Genomic DNA, 16,310 nt, shown 5'->3' with positions numbered 1-16,310 from the left:
AACAGGCAGTCCCTGACATTTTACATTATTATTCCTATTTTTCCTTTTTGGTTCAGGCCTGTATTTGTCTGTGGCCTGTCATGTGCCTTCTGCAGTTCGTGTGCTCTGCATGATTCTCCTTCTAATTAGGTAAATTAAAATGGATGAATTCTACATGGCAGTTGGGTGTATTAATTTTTTAAATCCTGTTTCACATTGTGGCATCCAAGAGGGATTACACAGGCTTTAATTTTTGAATGGCAGGTTTATGGCTCTTCATCCACAACTCTTCCCCTTTTAATAATTCCGAAAGCAGTTGAATCACTGAGACTTTCTTTTCCTTTTGAAGCCTAAATTTGGCCATTTAGGAGATAGTGGGATCTTTTGGGATCCATATCTTGTTTTGCTGTTAGTGGAGGGCTCCAGGTCAGCTGTCCTCAAAAGCCAATGTCCAGCATTATTCTGGTTATCAGCCTTGAATAGGAGCAGCCTCCCACATGGAGCGGGGTGGGAGGCATAAATTAAGGAATGTCACCTCCAAGGTTGGGGAATGTTACTGTCCAATGGCAGGAGGGAAATTCCAACCATTTCTTCTGCATGTTTAAACACAAAAGAAGACGACCCCATCCCAGACCTCTCCCTGCTGTCTCTCTTCTCCCATCACTCATCATGAAAAGGTCATTCCCTGGAAACAAAACCCCATGGAGCAGGACCAGGGACGTGGCTGTGGAAGTGGAGGAGTTTCCTCCTTCCCTTGCTGCTGTGCATCCTCAGTATTGTAGATATTGCTTCCCTTGTGTGCAAGGCTTGGCCGAGAGAGAGGGATGATGAGAGTGATTTTCCTTTCCCTTCTTCCTTGTTTGTGGAATCAGCTGTTGGGGGCAATCAGGTGCTTCAGGATCTTCAGGGGCTCCTCAGCAAAACACAGACCCAGGGGCAAAGTTGGTGTGTCAGCATCAGCTGGGTTGGAATCACTGGATTTGTCCCAGTTCGGGTTTAAGTGGCTCATTAGCTTATTGTTTTTGGAAATGTTATCCCTGTAGGGAGCTTGGCATTGGTGGCCTCGGTCCTCTGGCCATGGAGAGGCAGGTGTGGATCAGGTGTGGCTGACACAGTCCATGTTGGCAACATTTATTCCTCCAAACAATATTTTCCTCTGCACAACTGCATCTTAACATCTTCCCATCCAAGCAAAATCCTTCTGTGTTAATAAACCAGGGAGACCTGGTAAATCCAGTGACCAGCAACGCCCTCCAATGACACTTTTAGCTTGGTTATCTTCAGCTGTTGCTGTTGGGAAGCACAGATGAAACCAGAGCTTTGCTCTTCTCAAAAAGTTGGGATGGACAAAGGGATGGTGTCGCAGCAGGTGCTGAGGTGTGGGGTCACAGCCCTCCTGTGCTGGATCTCTGAACCCTTTCCTTGCTCCTTAGGGAATTTCCAGCTCATTGATGCTGGAGAAGAGCTGCTGGTTTGTTTCCCCTGCTGCTCCATGAGTTCAGATCTCATGGAATTGCAGATACGAAAGAGCAAATGGAGGGTTGGGAAGCAGCTTCCTGCGGGATATCACAGCTCTCTTTCTCGTTCTTCCCTCCAGACAGGCAGGATTGACAAGTCCTACCCCACAGTGTGTGGCCACACGGGGCCGGTGCTGGACATCGATTGGTGTCCCCACAATGACCAGGTCATCGCCAGCGGCTCCGAGGACTGCACTGTCATGGTGAGTGTTCCTTGTGGGGTGGGGTGGGGTGGGCTTTGCTCCCTGCTGGAACTCCTGCTCCAAAGGACACTGGTATTCCTGAAGACACCTCCTGTTCCGAGGTGAGGTGAGGAAGTCGTGGAAGAGTTGGTCATTGTGGAAGGGGTTGGATTGGAAGGGACTTAAAGCTCATCCCATCCCACACCCTGCCATGGGCAGGGACACCTTCCACTATCTCAGGTTGCTCCAAGCCCTGTCCAAGCTGGCCTTGGACACTTCCAGGGATGGGGCAACCTGTGCCAGGGCCTCACAACCCTCACAGGGGAGAATTTTTTCCATTTTTCCTTCCCCTTGGCATTTTTCTGATGTTTGGGAAGAGGAATGAGAATGCCAGTCTGTGGTGACATGTTCTGATTTGTAGAGCTTTGAGAAGACAGGTGTTTCCTTACCTCAGATATCCCAATGTGCTGGGAAGAGAGAGGGATTGGAAGGGAATGAACCCAGCAGGTTCCAGGATTCCTTCAACCCTTGATGTATTGGAGTCACTCAAAATTTTCCCTGTATCTCCAAGTTTTGGGCAGGTGTCAAAAGGCCTTTTTTTAATAAATAAATACAATTAATCCCAAATTCTGCACCTGCCAACCTTGGATTGAGACCTGTTTTATCTCAGTGAGAGCCCATGGAACAACAGCCGGGCTCGCTCCGTGACGGATGTGGAATCCTGTGTATGCAAACACAGCAGAATAAGTGAAAGAAAATCCTTGGAAGATGAAATAATGCCAAATAACTCCAGGGATCTTTGGCCATATTTAGAAATGCTGTAGGCTGAATGTTATATTGAAATCTTATTATAGATCATGTCAGATAAATTCCTTTGCTTCTGTTCATCGTTCAAATGTTTGGGAGGGGATTCATCCCAAGAGGCTTTTCCTGGGACAGCTCTTGCCTGTGATCTCTCAGTCTTGGAAGCTGAAGCATGTTAACAAAATGGGCTATATTTAATATTAAACAAAACAACAACTTCTGGGCTTGCAACGCTTACTACTGGGCTGGAACTGAGCTTTGGAAGGATGCGGGAATGTTTCTGCAACCAGGATGTGGAAGGGCTGCACATTGGGAATGTTTCTGAGACATGAGCATCAGTGAAGGCCCAGAGCTGCCTCCTCAGAGGCCAAATAAGTCTCTAATCCAAGTGCAATGAGAAGTCTTTTGGGAGGCTCCAGAGGGATTGAATTGTGGGGAAAACCCAACGGAGTTCAGTTACAAGTTGTCCAAATGCTTGTCCAAGTGCTCCCGATGTGGGCACAAACTGCAGGAATCTGCACTTCCCGCTGGACTCTGGGGGTTCTCCACACATCCCAAGGTGGGGATGAGCTTCCCGTGCATCCCTGGAGGCAGCACCCGTGTGGGAAGGTCCCAGGGTGGAGCTGCCTGGGGGTTTGCACCCTTGTGGTCGTGTTTGGTGACCTGTCTGGAGTGGAAGGGGAAATAGGTGAGGCCTTGCTGTGCTTCCAGGGTCAGGGATGTGCAGATCAGGGTTTGGAAGTTGCTGGGGGTGTGTTAGCTGGAGGTTTGGAATGGGAAACGATGGATCCCAACTCATTTGGGACAGCTGGGAACTGCACCGGTGTGAAGAACACCCCTGCCTTGGACTTTGGGAATGAGCTCATGAGCTTTCCCAACTGTAATTGCTTTTCTGGCCTGGCATGGGTAGTTCAGTGTCCTGTTTTCCTTGATAAAGGGTTTGGGTCCTGCTTCCTGAGCAGCCTGAACGGAATAAACGCAGGGAGCTTTACAGGACACATGGCTGTTCATGGGCTCCGAGCTCTGCCGGGGGGGAGATGAGGGAAAGTGACGTGGAGGAGGAAATTGTGGGGGATTCTGCGTCAATTCCAGCTGCCAGAGAAAAGACCTTGTTCTTAAAGACCATCTGTGCTCTGGCACTCAGGGATTTAGGATCTCAGCTACGTCAGCCAGACGTGTATTGAGGGAGAGAGCGTGGATTTGGGGTGGTGTGAGGGAGAGAGTGTGGATTTGGGATGGTATTGAGGGAGAGAGCGTGGATTTGGGACTGTATGGAGGGAGAGAACGTGGATTTGGGATGGTATTGAGGGAGAGAATGTGGATTTGGGATGGTATTGAGGGAGAGAGCATGGATTTGGGATGGTGTGAGGGAGAGAGCGTGGATTTGAGGTGCAAACCACTGTCTCCAGGTGGAAAGGGCTGATTCCCTGCAGCCATAACTCTGCAGCCCCCGTGTGGCACAGGGAAGCCTCACTCAGCCCTTTCCAAAGCCAGAAACCTCCTCTAAAGAAAATCCCAGATTTTTACAACACCTGCACATAAACCTTGGACAGATTCAGTGTTGGGACATGGCATTGGAGAGGGGGCTGGGAAAGAGGAGGAGACCTGACATCCCTCTCCAAAGGCTTCCTTGCAGATGCCTTCTGTGGCCTCTTCCCGTGGAAGAATTGTTTCCTTGTGCCAGCAAATAAGGAATGACTTAAATATTCCTGCTTGACGTTGTGCTGGACGGCTCTGATGTACTGCAGGCTTTCCATTCAGCTGGAAAATGTTTTCATGGATAAAGGTTTGTAGATGGTATCGAGGCCCTTCCTCAGGTATGCAAAATTTCCTTCATCAGAAGGTGGATTTTAAGGAATTTGTGTGGAAAGGCCAGAGCAGAGCTCATGGGATGGAGCAGATTTCTTTAAAAAGCAAAGAGAGCCTTTGCAGCAACCTGGGCCACCAACCAGGACAGGGAGAATGAGGAGAAGGTCTGACCCTGTAAAAATGATGCACCAAGAGCCTCTTCCTGCAGGGATGTGGGAGCAGGGCCATGGATAAATCCAGGCCTCAAACTCATTTGTTTCCTTACTTAAGGTGATAAAAATGAATATATATGATCTAGGAGCTAGTGTTCTTTCTAGACATGGATTTAATCTTCTTTTCAGCTTGTGCAGAGCCAGAGGAGACCGTTTTTGCTTCTTTTTGAAGGGGATGAAAGAAAAGTTTGCTTTGTTTTCTTTCTCACGTGCTGTTTGTGCAAAACCTTCCCCTCCTGCCCTTCCTGCAGCCCCAAACCTCTCCCTCAGCTGTGCCATGGCTCCACTTCCTCCTGCACAAACAAACAGCCTTGATAACATCAAATCCCCCAAAAACCCCCAGACACCCACAGGAGGGAGAGCTGACAAACACTTCCTAATGCCCAGGCGTTTTAAGGTTTCCTTGGAGTCCTCCCGAGTCCTCACCCTCGGCAGGGTAAGTCCTGCATCCAAAGTTCTGTAATTTCCCTGTGAACCTGATTTGATCCCAGGCTGAGGCCAGACTCCCACCCTGTGCAGGAACGAGGGGCTGAGCCAGTTGGGACCATGCCCTGACCTTTCACACTGGTTTCTTTATTATTTTTGGGAATAGCAGGCAGGATTATTGGGTCAGTAGTCTGTCATCTGCCCAGGATTACACTGCCCTGCAGCTGCTCCCAACTACCTGACAGAAAATTCCATCTGTCCTCCAGAGGCTTTAAAAAAAACCCTTTTTCACTGGGATTTTGTCTCCTTTCCCTCTCCCACCCCCTGCACTCGCTGGCTCATGTTTAAATTTGGTTCTGGAGTTTTCTGGCTCCTTTGCACTTGCTCAGAGGGATCTCAGGATCCTTCCTGGCTGAGATGGTGCAGAACAGAACTGGGGGGCCCAGGGCCCCCATCCCTTTGCTGTGGCTGCCCCTGGCAGGGAGGAATGTTGGCTGGAGCTGCTCTGACCCCGCTGTCCCTGCCTGGCTCATCTGCAGGACATGGGCTCAGAAGCTTCTGCTGCTCCTGGGTCATTTTGGTGAATAAACTCAGTTTTCAAGGCTCTTCCCGCAACGAGAGTGAGGCTGAGGGACTGGGGACAGGTCCCTGTATCCCACTGTGCCTCTCAGGGGGAAAAAATGACTGATCTTAGAATCATGGAATGGGTTGGGTTGGATGGGACCTTAAAGCCCATCCTATTCCACCCTCTGCCATGGGCAGGGACACATCCCACTATCCCAGGCTGCTCCAAGCCCCATCCAGCCTGGCTTTGGGGACGCTTCCAAGGATCCAGGGGCAGCCCCAGCTTCTCTGGACACCCTGTGCCAGGGCCTCAGCACCCTCCCAGGGAATGATTCCTTCCTAATATCCCATCCAACTCTGGAGATGCAGGAGGGCAGCCACCAAAGCCCAGTGGCTCATTGGAGAGACCCCCTGCAGTTTTGGCATTAGGAGCAGCACCAGACTGACACGGAATTCCCATCACAGACATGTTCCAAACTGTTGCTGTCAGGTTGTTACTCTCTGAGTGGCAGGAGAAAAGCTGTTTCTCCACCCCTGACACCTTTGTAACCCAGTTTTCGGTGTCAGGGGTGGGGGAAGGGATTTGTTGAGGTTCTCAGGCATGTTGGGTTTCAGCAGAACCTGCAAGGGGTTGGATCCAGTCACTGGTGGAGCTGGGGGGGAATGGGAAGTGAGCAGGATGAGATCCTGGTTTTCCATGCTGAGCAGCTCCTGTTTGCAATCCCATTTTAAAAGTGGATTGGTAAAAGCCTCAGTTGATGTCATCGTGTCACCAGCGCTGTTCCATCAGGTGGGACGGGAGAGAGGGATTTCCACAGACTCATGGAATATCCTGAGTTGGGAGGGGCTCACAAGGATCCTGCAGCCCAGCTCCTGGCCCTGCACAGACACCCCAACAATGCCACCCTGTGCATCCCTGGGAGCAGTGTCCAAAGGCTCCTGGAGCTCTGGCAGCCTCGGGGCCAGGACCATTTTCATCCCTTGCAGAGAAATCCCTCTCCTGGAGAGGTGTTCCTATTGTGCTCATTTCTCCCAGCATGCTGAGAAGGATGGCACTGGGAACTGTGTCCATGAAAAGCTAAATCATTTTTGGGTTATTTGGAGGTGAGCTGGTACCCTCTGAGAATCTCTGCATCTCGCTGGGTTTTTTCCAGCACCAGCCATCCCTGTGAGAAGGGAAAAACTGGGATTAGCACAGAAATCCACGTGTCCATCACGCATCTCTGTCTGCCTCGCTTCCCAAATCCACTCCCTCACATCCCACAGCTTGTTGGGCGTCGTGGGCAGGGTCTGGCAAGCCCCGTTCTCCCAACTCCAGGAAAATCAAACAATGGGAAGCAAAGCGAATGTGCTCTAATGCTGCCATCTACCTACAGCAGCTCCAACTGCTCCCCGAGGGGCTCTCCCTGTAATTCCATGTAATTTTTTAATTCACTCTATGTAGGTCAAACTCAATTCCGAGATGATTGTCCAGTGCTGAATTGCAGGAATAGTTTTGGTGGGGCTGATCCTGCCCTGGGGCTTTGGGGTGATGGGTTTGTCTGTCCCATCCCTGGTTGCTGCCGGCTGGAAAAGCCTCCTGCTGGAATTCCAGTGCTCTGGCATCCCTGGGGGGCTGTTCCTCCTCCTGGTGGCCCTTCCCTGAGGAATTTTACAACAGAAGGGTTGTGGAACCAGGCAAGAAGTGAACAGGCAGTCCTGAGTTGGGCTGCTCTGGCTTCTTCCAGGACCAAACTGCTCTTCCCTGTTTAAATGGGATCTGAAAGGAGCCTGAATCTAACAGGAAAACAAATTGCTGGTGTTCCTAAAGAAATAAAAAGTAGGCAGTGGTAGAGCTGCAGCATTGTCCTTCTGAGGGACGAGCATGGTTTGGAAAGACAGCAGCTTGTTCCCACGGAATTGGAGCTGCAGGGGAGATTTTCCCAACTCCTCAGCAGGATGGGAACGGAGCAGGTCCGTGGACACGGGAATAAAGGGATTGCAGCATTAGGAGCTGTGGGTTTGTGCTGGCACATGAGTGAGAAAGGATATTCCACATGGATCAGCCAAGGGTTTATTGGCAGCTGGGAACGACTCCCTCCCCGATTCCCTTCCTGTTTGCACGGAGCAGTGACGGCTCCGGCAGCTGCGGGATGCGCGAAGCAGCCGAGCCACGCGCCCTTCGGAGGGGCCGCCCTTGGCTGAGCAGCTTTCCTTTCCCTTGCAGGTGTGGCAGATCCCTGAGAATGGGCTCACCCTGTCCCTGACAGAGCCCGTGGTAGTGCTAGAAGGCCATTCCAAGAGAGTCGGCATCGTGGCCTGGCATCCGACGGCGCGGAATGTGCTGCTCAGCGCAGGTACGGAGTGCAGGGACGGGGGAACAGCCACCTCTCCCTGCTTTCCTTCCACTCCTGCTTCTCCTTTTCCTTCTTCCCTCTCCCGGCTGCTCAGATCCCTTAGATCCCTGTGAATCACAAGACCCGAGGCAGTAGCTGGCTCGCAGTCCTCTCTGTATCTCAGCCTTTTGTATCTTCAGTTTACAGGGATAAGCACCAAGGAAATGTCTGGAATTGGAGTTTGGAAGTTGTTCCAGACTTTATTTGATCTGCAGTAATGATTTACATCTGCATTCCCCACATCCCTGTTCCCATATACTTTTAGAACTGGTCCAAGTGTTTCTTCTTTCCCCCTGATCCCTACAAAGTATCCCAGAGTCCGGCTGTTCCTCCCACAAACTTTCAGGGTCAGCATTTTCCAAATCGTCTCCTTGGCTGGTACAGTCCATGTATTGAGATTTTTTTGAGCACTGAAAATCAGTTGCATCGTTATGGAAATGAATTGGATAATTCATTATCCATTGGCATAGTCTGAGGCTTCCATGGGTTGGATCCCAAGGAAAGAAGCAAGTCCTTTCAGCAGGATTGTTGGATGAGCTGGGTGTTTTCCATTGAGAAAAATCCCTCCTGAGCTCCCAGTTTGGGTTTTGGTTTCCCCAAAAAACCTTTGGAGCTGCAGGAGGTTTATCCCTTGTTCCCCACCTCTGGCTTTTCCCCTGTGTACCCCAGTGCTGTGACTTGAGCTGTTACTTCCCATTTTAGGCTGTGATAACGCCATCATCATCTGGAATGTGGGAACAGGAGAAGCCCTCATCAACCTGGATGACATGCACGTGGACATGATCTACAATGTCAGCTGGAATCGCAACGGCAGCCTCATCTGCACAGCTTCCAAAGACAAAAAAGTCCGAGTTATCGACCCCAGGAAACAAGAAATTGTCGCTGTAAGTTTGCTTAATCATTAAAGAAACGTGGATTCACTCCAGCAGGGAATGAGCAAGAAAATATGGAAGAAAGAACCTTCTTGCTCAGTTTACACACCCCCACGTTCAGTCGTGTTCTTCAAAAATTACAGGAGGAATGGTAGGGGTTGGAGGATTTGTCTGGGTTTATTGGGATTAGCGTTTGAACCGGGATTTTAGGGCTCAGTTTTAAACCTGCAGGAGTGTAATTCCACATCTAATCCTTTTGTACAATTACAGTTCCAGAGTTGTGCAGGCAAAGTTGTGGCTTGCAAAGAGGTTTTCCTTCAGCCTTGCAGGAGGCCAGCTGGCAAAGCTGGAGCGAGCCAGGAATGTCCCCTTCTCCTGTGGTTCAGTGATTGGCTTCTTCCCTGAAGCAGCAGCGAAGGAGAGTTGGATGTTGCTCCTTGGATCTCCCCCTGCATGGAGGAGCGGCATGTCCAGAGAGGAGCCACCACTCCAAGGGTTTTTCTGTTCACTGCTAATCCTGACCTGCTCCTCTCTTCCAGGAGAAAGAGAAAACCCATGAGGGAGCCCGGCCCATGCGAGCCATTTTCCTGGCAGATGGGAACATCTTCACCACCGGCTTCAGCCGCATGAGCGAGCGGCAGCTGGCCCTGTGGAACCCGGTACGATCCCAAACTGCATCCCTGTGCTCCTCACATCCAGCCTAACCCTAACCCTAAACCCAGCCCTGCAGCCATGGAATCATGGAATGGGTTGGGTTGGATGGGACATTAAAGCCCATCTCGTTCCAACCCCCTGACATCAGCAGGGACACCTTCCACTAGCCCAGGGTGTTCCAAGCGCCGTCCAACCTGGCCTTGGACACTTCCAGGGATCCAGGGGCAGCCACAGCTTCTCCAGACACCCTTTGCCAGGGCCTCCCCACCCTCACAGTGAAGAATTCCTTCCTAAATTCATCGTTTATATACCTGAGGTTATTCCCTCTCCATCTGCTGCCTGCTCCTGCTTCCATAATTTTGGCTGTGTGGTCACTCAGTGAAGGAACTGAGCAGGAGCAGCGATCAGCTGGGAGCTGCAGGTTGGAAGTGCCTGGGAAGATGCACAGGGAGCAGAGAGGCTGTGGGAAGGTCACCTCTCTCTGTGTTGAGCAGAGCAGGAAAGCAACAATCCCAGGAGGGTTCAGGGTGGAAGGGACCACCTGGATTGTGGCCAGGTGGCTTTTGAGTGTCTCCAGGGACATCATCCACCACACATCCCATCCCACTGACACTAACTCACTGTGTCACATATTTCCCTTGACTTGGTGAATTTTCCTGGCTCCTGTTTTTATTTCATTTAGTGATTAAAATGCCCTTGGGAAATGAATCAGCTCGTGAACATTCCCAGCATTTGTTGTAACACACGGATCCCTCCGGGTGGTGCAGACACCACTGGGAGCTCAGTGGCTACAGAGTGTTAATAATTTAAACCCTCCCTCCATGAACAGAAGCTTTTCCAGTCTTTATTAACATCCCATGCATTCTTATTTCCAGAAAAACATGGAGGAGCCAATAGCCCTTCACGAGATGGACACCAGCAACGGGGTCCTGCTGCCCTTCTACGACCCAGACACCAACATCATTTACCTGTGTGGGAAGGTAAGGAGAGGCTTTGGAGGCACCTGTGTTCCCCAAAAATATTCCCCAAAAAATCAGTGCTGCAGAGATCAGGCTGCTCTGGAATGGGTTTGATCCTCACTCCGCAGAACCTGGGAAGGTCTGGAGTGGACCTGGATGTTTCTTTGAGATGGATTAGGTAAAGCTGCTCCTCATGCAACAAGTCCCACACCATTACCAAAACATTCCTTGCTGGTGCTGACCTGGAGGATTTTACACTGGTGTGGGAGGAAGGTACATTTTGGATGTTGTCCTCCTCGTCTTTGGAGATGCTGGAGCGTGTGGCAACACCCACTGGAATTTTGTGGGGGTTAAATAATAGAAAACTGGAATGAGGTGCTCCTTTCTAAAAGCAATTTGTAGGAATTTGGTGCCCACTTGTGATGGACTCCTACAAACAGGAGCCAAAGCCAAGATGAGCAAGGAATTACAAGGGAGGATCCATACAAGTTCATGAATCCCATCTTTGGAGCAGCTAAGGAGGAATATTTGGTTTCTAAGGAGGAATATTGGGTTTCTATCTAAGTAGGAATATTGGGTTTCTATCTAAGGAGGAATATTGGGTTTCTATCTGCCACCCCTCCTGCAGTCTCAGAGACAACAGTGTGGTGGAATTGCTTGGAATTAAGGATAAACCGGTTTACAGCCTTTCTGCCTGACTGTGGCAGGAGGTTTTTCCACAAAAGATGTGGAAGGGGCCACTCCCAGCCTGGAAGCACGAGTTCAATCCCTGTCCCACAGTGTTTGGAACAGGACTTGGAGGAACCGTTCACTTGATGGACTCGGATTGTGGTGGGGATCAGCCTTGCTTCAAAAACAGCTGTGAGCTGTCCATGGCAGCATTCCTGGAGGGAATGGCTGTCGGGAGCAGGAGTGTGGGCACAGGGAACACAGGTCCTGCAGCCTCTGGAGGGTCTCCTGGGGTTCCTTGCAGGGTGACAGCAGCATCCGCTACTTCGAGATCACGGATGAGTCCCCGTACGTTCACTACCTCAACACCTTCAGCAGCAAAGAGCCGCAGAGGGGGATGGGGTTCATGCCAAAGAGGGGCCTCGATGTCAACAAGTGTGAGATTGCCAGGTGAGGAGAGCTCATCCCAGGGCTGGGAGCTGGGGCTGGGAATTTCAGGAGTGGTTAAAGCAGCAGAACAGTGAGCACAGGGCAGTGGTGGTTCAGAAAACCCGGGAAGGGCAGGAAACATCTTGGGATATCACTGCAGTGGCTCCAGGAGGGAACATCACTGCTGGTTGGGAATATGATCCATCTCTTCTCCCAGGGAACAAGGGGAAATGGCCTCAAGTGGCTCCAGGGGAGGTTTAGCTTGGATATTAGGAACAATTTCTTCATGGAAAGGGTGGTCAGGCACTGAAAAGGGCTGCCCAGGGCAGGGGTGGAGTCCCCATCCTGGAGGGATTTCACAGCTGTGTGGATGTGGCACTTGGGGACGTTGGGTTATGGTGGCCTTGGCAGTGCTGGGGGAGTGGCTGGACTTGATGGTCTCAGAGGGATTTCTGTGATTCCTTGGGGTTGCTCCTTTCCCATCTCCTGCATCTCCCTGATCCTCACTCCCTGTCCCACCTCTCCTTTTCCACGGCAGGTTCTTCAAGCTCCACGAGAGGAAGTGTGAGCCCATCATCATGACAGTTCCCCGCAAGGTGAGCACCGCCCTGGGGCCGGGCTTTGGAGCCAGCTCCTGCCTCCAGAGCTCCTGACCAATCCATGTCTCCTGCCTTGCAGTCCGACCTCTTCCAGGACGACCTGTACCCGGACACAGCCGGCCCAGAAGCAGCTCTGGAAGCAGAGGAGTGGTTTGAGGGGAAGAATGCAGATCCTCTCCTCATCTCCTTGAAGCACGGGTACATTCCAGGCAAAAACCGGGATCTCAAGGTGGTCAAGAAGAACATACTGGACAACAAACCCGCCGGGAACAAGAAGAGTGATCTCATAAATGCTCCAAAGAAAGCAGCGGATGCCTCAAACCCCGTGAGTGAACTCCAGGAATTTTAGGGATGGTGGCCTCAGGTGGGAATCCTGGGGTGGGACCAGTGACAGGACCTGAGGGAATGGCTGGAGCTGTGCCAGGGGAGGTTTAGGCTGGATCTCAGGAAAAGATTCTTCTCCCAGAGGGTGCTGGGCACTGCCCAGGCTCCCCAGGGAATGGGCACGGCCCCGAGGCTGCCAGAGCTCCAGGAGTGTTTGGACAGCGCTGCCAGGGATGCCCAGGGTGGGGTTGTTGGAGTGTCTGTGCAGGGCCAGGGGCTGGGCTGATGATCCTTGTGGGTCCTTTCCAACTCAGGATATTCCATGATTCTGTGATGTTTCTGTAGAAATGGAAGATTACTGGGAATTGTTTTTTCTAAATCACAGAACCATTGAGGTTGGGAAAAGACCTTTGAGATCCCCAAGCCCAACCATAACCCAGCCCCAGCACCTTGTTCACCACAAATCCCTGTCCTCAAACCGTGTCCTTTGGGACACAGAGGAAAGTGTGGTTTAAGAGCAGGTACTGCTCCTGCCTGGGTGCACTGCTGCTGCTGGAGATGCTGCTCCATGCATGCCCTGAGCATCCCAACTGCTCCAGAGTCTGTGTCACACCCTCATCCCTCCAACAATCCCACTGGGAGGAGCCCTTTCCTTGGAAAACTCCAGAGCTCTCCTCACTCCTGTTTTGTCTTCCAGCAAAACGACGCCAAATTGGACGAGATTTTGAAGGAGCTGAAATCCATCAAGGACACGATCTCCAACCAGGACGAGCGCATCTCCAAGCTGGAGCAGCAGATGGCCAAGATCGCGGACTGACGGGGCCCCAGCCCAGGCACATCCCAGCTCCCAGTTCAGCCAGCAGCAGCCTGCAGCATTCCAGTACGAGCTTTCCTGTTCTCCTAAATCCACGTCAACGAGAGCCGATGATTTCAAGCCAAGCTTTTTAGTGAAAGATTTTTTTCGTTTCCTGATGTTCCGATGAGTTTCTGTGACTGTGTCAAAAACAAGAAGTGCTACTTTTACAGGGTTTTTTTGTTGGTTTGTTTTTTTTTTCCAGATGTTATGATGAATCCTTGAAAAACGAATCCATTCTTGACTTCCAATGTCATGCCCAAATATCTTTTTTTTCTAGATTTAGGGACCAACACCACATTGTTCTTAACCACTTTTTCTTTTTTTTTTTTTTTAAAGTTGCCAAAAAATAGAAAAAAAAATCGCTTTTATTTTTCTTATTTGCCACTTTTGCAGTATTTGTGTTTCCATTCCAAGGGACAGGGGGTGTGGGGGGTGTTTACACTGTGCAGAGAACAAAGCTGAAGCTATTTTGTATAAATCCTCCATTTGGAACAGTCAGGTGGGTTCCCTTCCATTCCCTTGCCTTCCCTGTGGAGACCCCTTGGAGATGGGATGAGCTGCCCTTCCTGCTCCACAACGTGTCCCCAGCCCCAGAAAAATACAAATTTATCATTCTGAATGAGGGGATTTATTTCCTACTGAAGTTTGAAGCCAGCACCACGTTCCCATTTTGATACAATCCCAAGGTTTGATTCTGTGACCAAACTCACGTGTTTTACTTGCTGATTTTTATTTCCATTTCAAGGCAGAACTGACTTCCATGCAGGAATGTTTTTATCCATGGAGCATGGAGTTCCAGGTGAGCTGTGGGATGCCAGCAGTTGCTGTAAATCCTTGTTCCTGCCCCCTCAGCTCATGGATTTTAGGGAGCTTTTGGAATCCGAGTCAGCCCCTCACACCAGTGCTGATGATAGGAATTTTCCAAGGCAGCACGAGCAGCAGGAAGGTGATTTTTCCATGATGATTCTCCACAAACAAAACGCCTCTGTTGTTATTTTTTTTATCATTTGTTTTCTCCTGTCCATCATTCCCATTCCTGCCTCCCACCCTGCCATGCTGGAAAGCTTTGCAGGAAAGGATTTGTTCCCGGATCAGATGAGTAACCCCCAACCCCACCTCCTGCACTCCCAGTCCTTCAGAGCAGAAGGGACTGGGAGGGTGGATTTGATCCCAGTTTGGAGAACTGGTTTCTCTGGGATCCTCCAGGGAAAGACCCTGTGAGTTCTCCGGGCTGGCGAGCGAGCTCCTCCTAGAATTCCATGGAAGCTCAGCTCAGCACAGCTCTGCTCAGGTGGGGTCTCCCCTGCAAAGGAGCTGTCAGGGATATGGGGCAGGCTGGCTCCCTGCTCCCAGCTGTGTCCTTGTGCTGGGAATGGGATCCAGGACACCCTGGAAAGCTGTGCCAGGCAGGACCAGTGCTGCCCATCCCAGCACAGCCCATCCCTGCAGCACCAGGGAGTGCTGACAACCCATCCTGAATCCATAGGTGGGCAAAGACCATCAGAGAGCTCCTGATCCCTATCCCAGCTGGACTCTGTCCCTGTGGCAGCTCCGTGTGTGCGGAGCGTCCCCCACGTGGAGCATCCCAGCGGACACGAGCCCCTTTGTCCAGGCTGAAGTGATTGATTTTTTTTATTTTCCATTAGTTTTAGCTAGGAATTCTACGATTTTCCATTTTTCCCAGTGTTTGCATGTTCAGAACTTCCAGGTTCAGGATTCCCTGTTGTGGAGGGATGTGTGCGTGGAGGCGGAATCGGCCGGGGGACGTAGCTGGAGAGGCACGAGGACGGGATGGAGGAGACAGAGGATGTGGTGGGATTGCAGAGCAGGAAAGCTTCAGAAAAGTGGGATTTCTGTGTTTTAAGGACAAGTGGCATCCCCTGCCCTGTGCCCGTGGATCCACAATCCGGCCGCTCCGGGTTCTTTGGCTGTTTGGTGATGTTTCTGTATTGCAGTAAATGCCTGAGATGTGTATTTTTATGGATTTTTTTTTTTTCTTTTGGAACCCAAAAACCCGAAGGTCGTTCTCCCCACAGTGGTGATTTCTGTGTTGATTTGTACGTGTGACTTCAGGGTTGTGTGCTTGGGGACCTCGGGTTTGTTCCTAACATTGGAGGGAAATCAGTTTTTGGGAGCCGCTGGATTGAGATGCCCGGGGGTGGGGTTGTGGGAGATTTTAGTTCCTAGCCTGTATTTTATTTAAATGAACTGATGCCTCGCCAGGCTCAACCGGAGTCAGTGCCTGAAGCTTTTTGTAGCCGTGATATCCCGGGAGAGAACCAGCCCAGTCCGGAAAGATGTGCTCTTATAGAGCGGCCAGAGTATCTGTCCAAATATTTGCTTCCATTTTCAAAAGATAAAAGTCATTGATTATAAACTGCCTCTGCTTGGCTTTTCCTTTGGCTCTCGGCGTCCTGCGCCTGCCCTCAGCATTCCAGGTGTGATTGATAACCGGGATATTGAATGCTGGACACTTCAGTGGGGGGGTTGTGGCTGAGGGGGTCCTTGGGGACTCTGCTCCTGTCCCAGGAGAGCCAGGGCCCATCCCTGGGGTCGCACGTGGAATCCTCCTGGTGCTTCCCAGTGATGAACCCAAGAGTTTGGCTGGATGTGGGATGTGATGGCACAGACGGGCTGGGGGGGCTCGGGGTGGGTGGGGGTGATGTGTTCCCAGGAAGGAACAGCCCTGCTTGGGAACTGCCCTGGAGCTGGAGGGGCTCCTTCTGCTCTTCCCAGGTGAAACTTGCTTCCAGGGAGCGGGAAGTCTGCAATGACACAGAGCCTGGGCTGGAAACAGCATCATTTACTCCGCCCAGGTTTGAGCTTTCTCAGGGCTGCGGCGTTTCAGGGGCTGTTGCACAACCACCTCCGGAACACCCCGACCCGGGCACCACCCCAAAGCCGGGCAGGGATGCTCCCAGAGAGGCAACGCTCCCTGGGCACCATGGATCCATCCCAGGGATGCTCATCCCACAGACCTGAGCCGCATTTCTTCCCTCTTCCAGCCCCCTGGCCAGGTGTTTCGGAGCAGGGACGGGCTGGGGTTTCCGGGGGCGGGGGGTTGTTGGCACCCCGAGCCC

The 16,310-nt window shown here is 51.3% G+C and overlaps 1 protein-coding gene across 3 annotated transcripts in view; it reads left to right on the top strand.

The window, feature by feature from the left end:
• Window positions 1–15,611, top strand: part of CORO1C (coronin 1C) — a 47,734-nt gene extending 32,123 nt beyond the window's left edge. For all 3 annotated transcript variants that reach the window (XM_069030467.1, XM_069030468.1, XM_069030469.1), the window contains exons 3-11: window positions 1,577–1,699; window positions 7,700–7,829; window positions 8,571–8,752; window positions 9,280–9,399; window positions 10,270–10,374; window positions 11,327–11,472; window positions 11,990–12,047; window positions 12,130–12,375; window positions 13,072–15,611. In XM_069030467.1, the coding sequence (XP_068886568.1) occupies window positions 1,577–1,699; window positions 7,700–7,829; window positions 8,571–8,752; window positions 9,280–9,399; window positions 10,270–10,374; window positions 11,327–11,472; window positions 11,990–12,047; window positions 12,130–12,375; window positions 13,072–13,191 (1,230 nt within the window). In that variant the 3' untranslated portion in view covers window positions 13,192–15,611. The remainder of the gene's footprint in view (window positions 1–1,576; window positions 1,700–7,699; window positions 7,830–8,570; window positions 8,753–9,279; window positions 9,400–10,269; window positions 10,375–11,326; window positions 11,473–11,989; window positions 12,048–12,129; window positions 12,376–13,071) is intronic.
• The last annotated feature ends 699 nt before the right edge of the window (window positions 15,612–16,310 follow it).

The sequence above is a fragment of the Aphelocoma coerulescens genome, chromosome 15 (assembly GCF_041296385.1).
Source record: "Aphelocoma coerulescens isolate FSJ_1873_10779 chromosome 15, UR_Acoe_1.0, whole genome shotgun sequence".
Classification (NCBI taxonomy): domain Eukaryota; kingdom Metazoa; phylum Chordata; class Aves; order Passeriformes; family Corvidae; genus Aphelocoma; species Aphelocoma coerulescens.
This window is presented reverse-complemented; position numbering and strand designations above follow the sequence as displayed.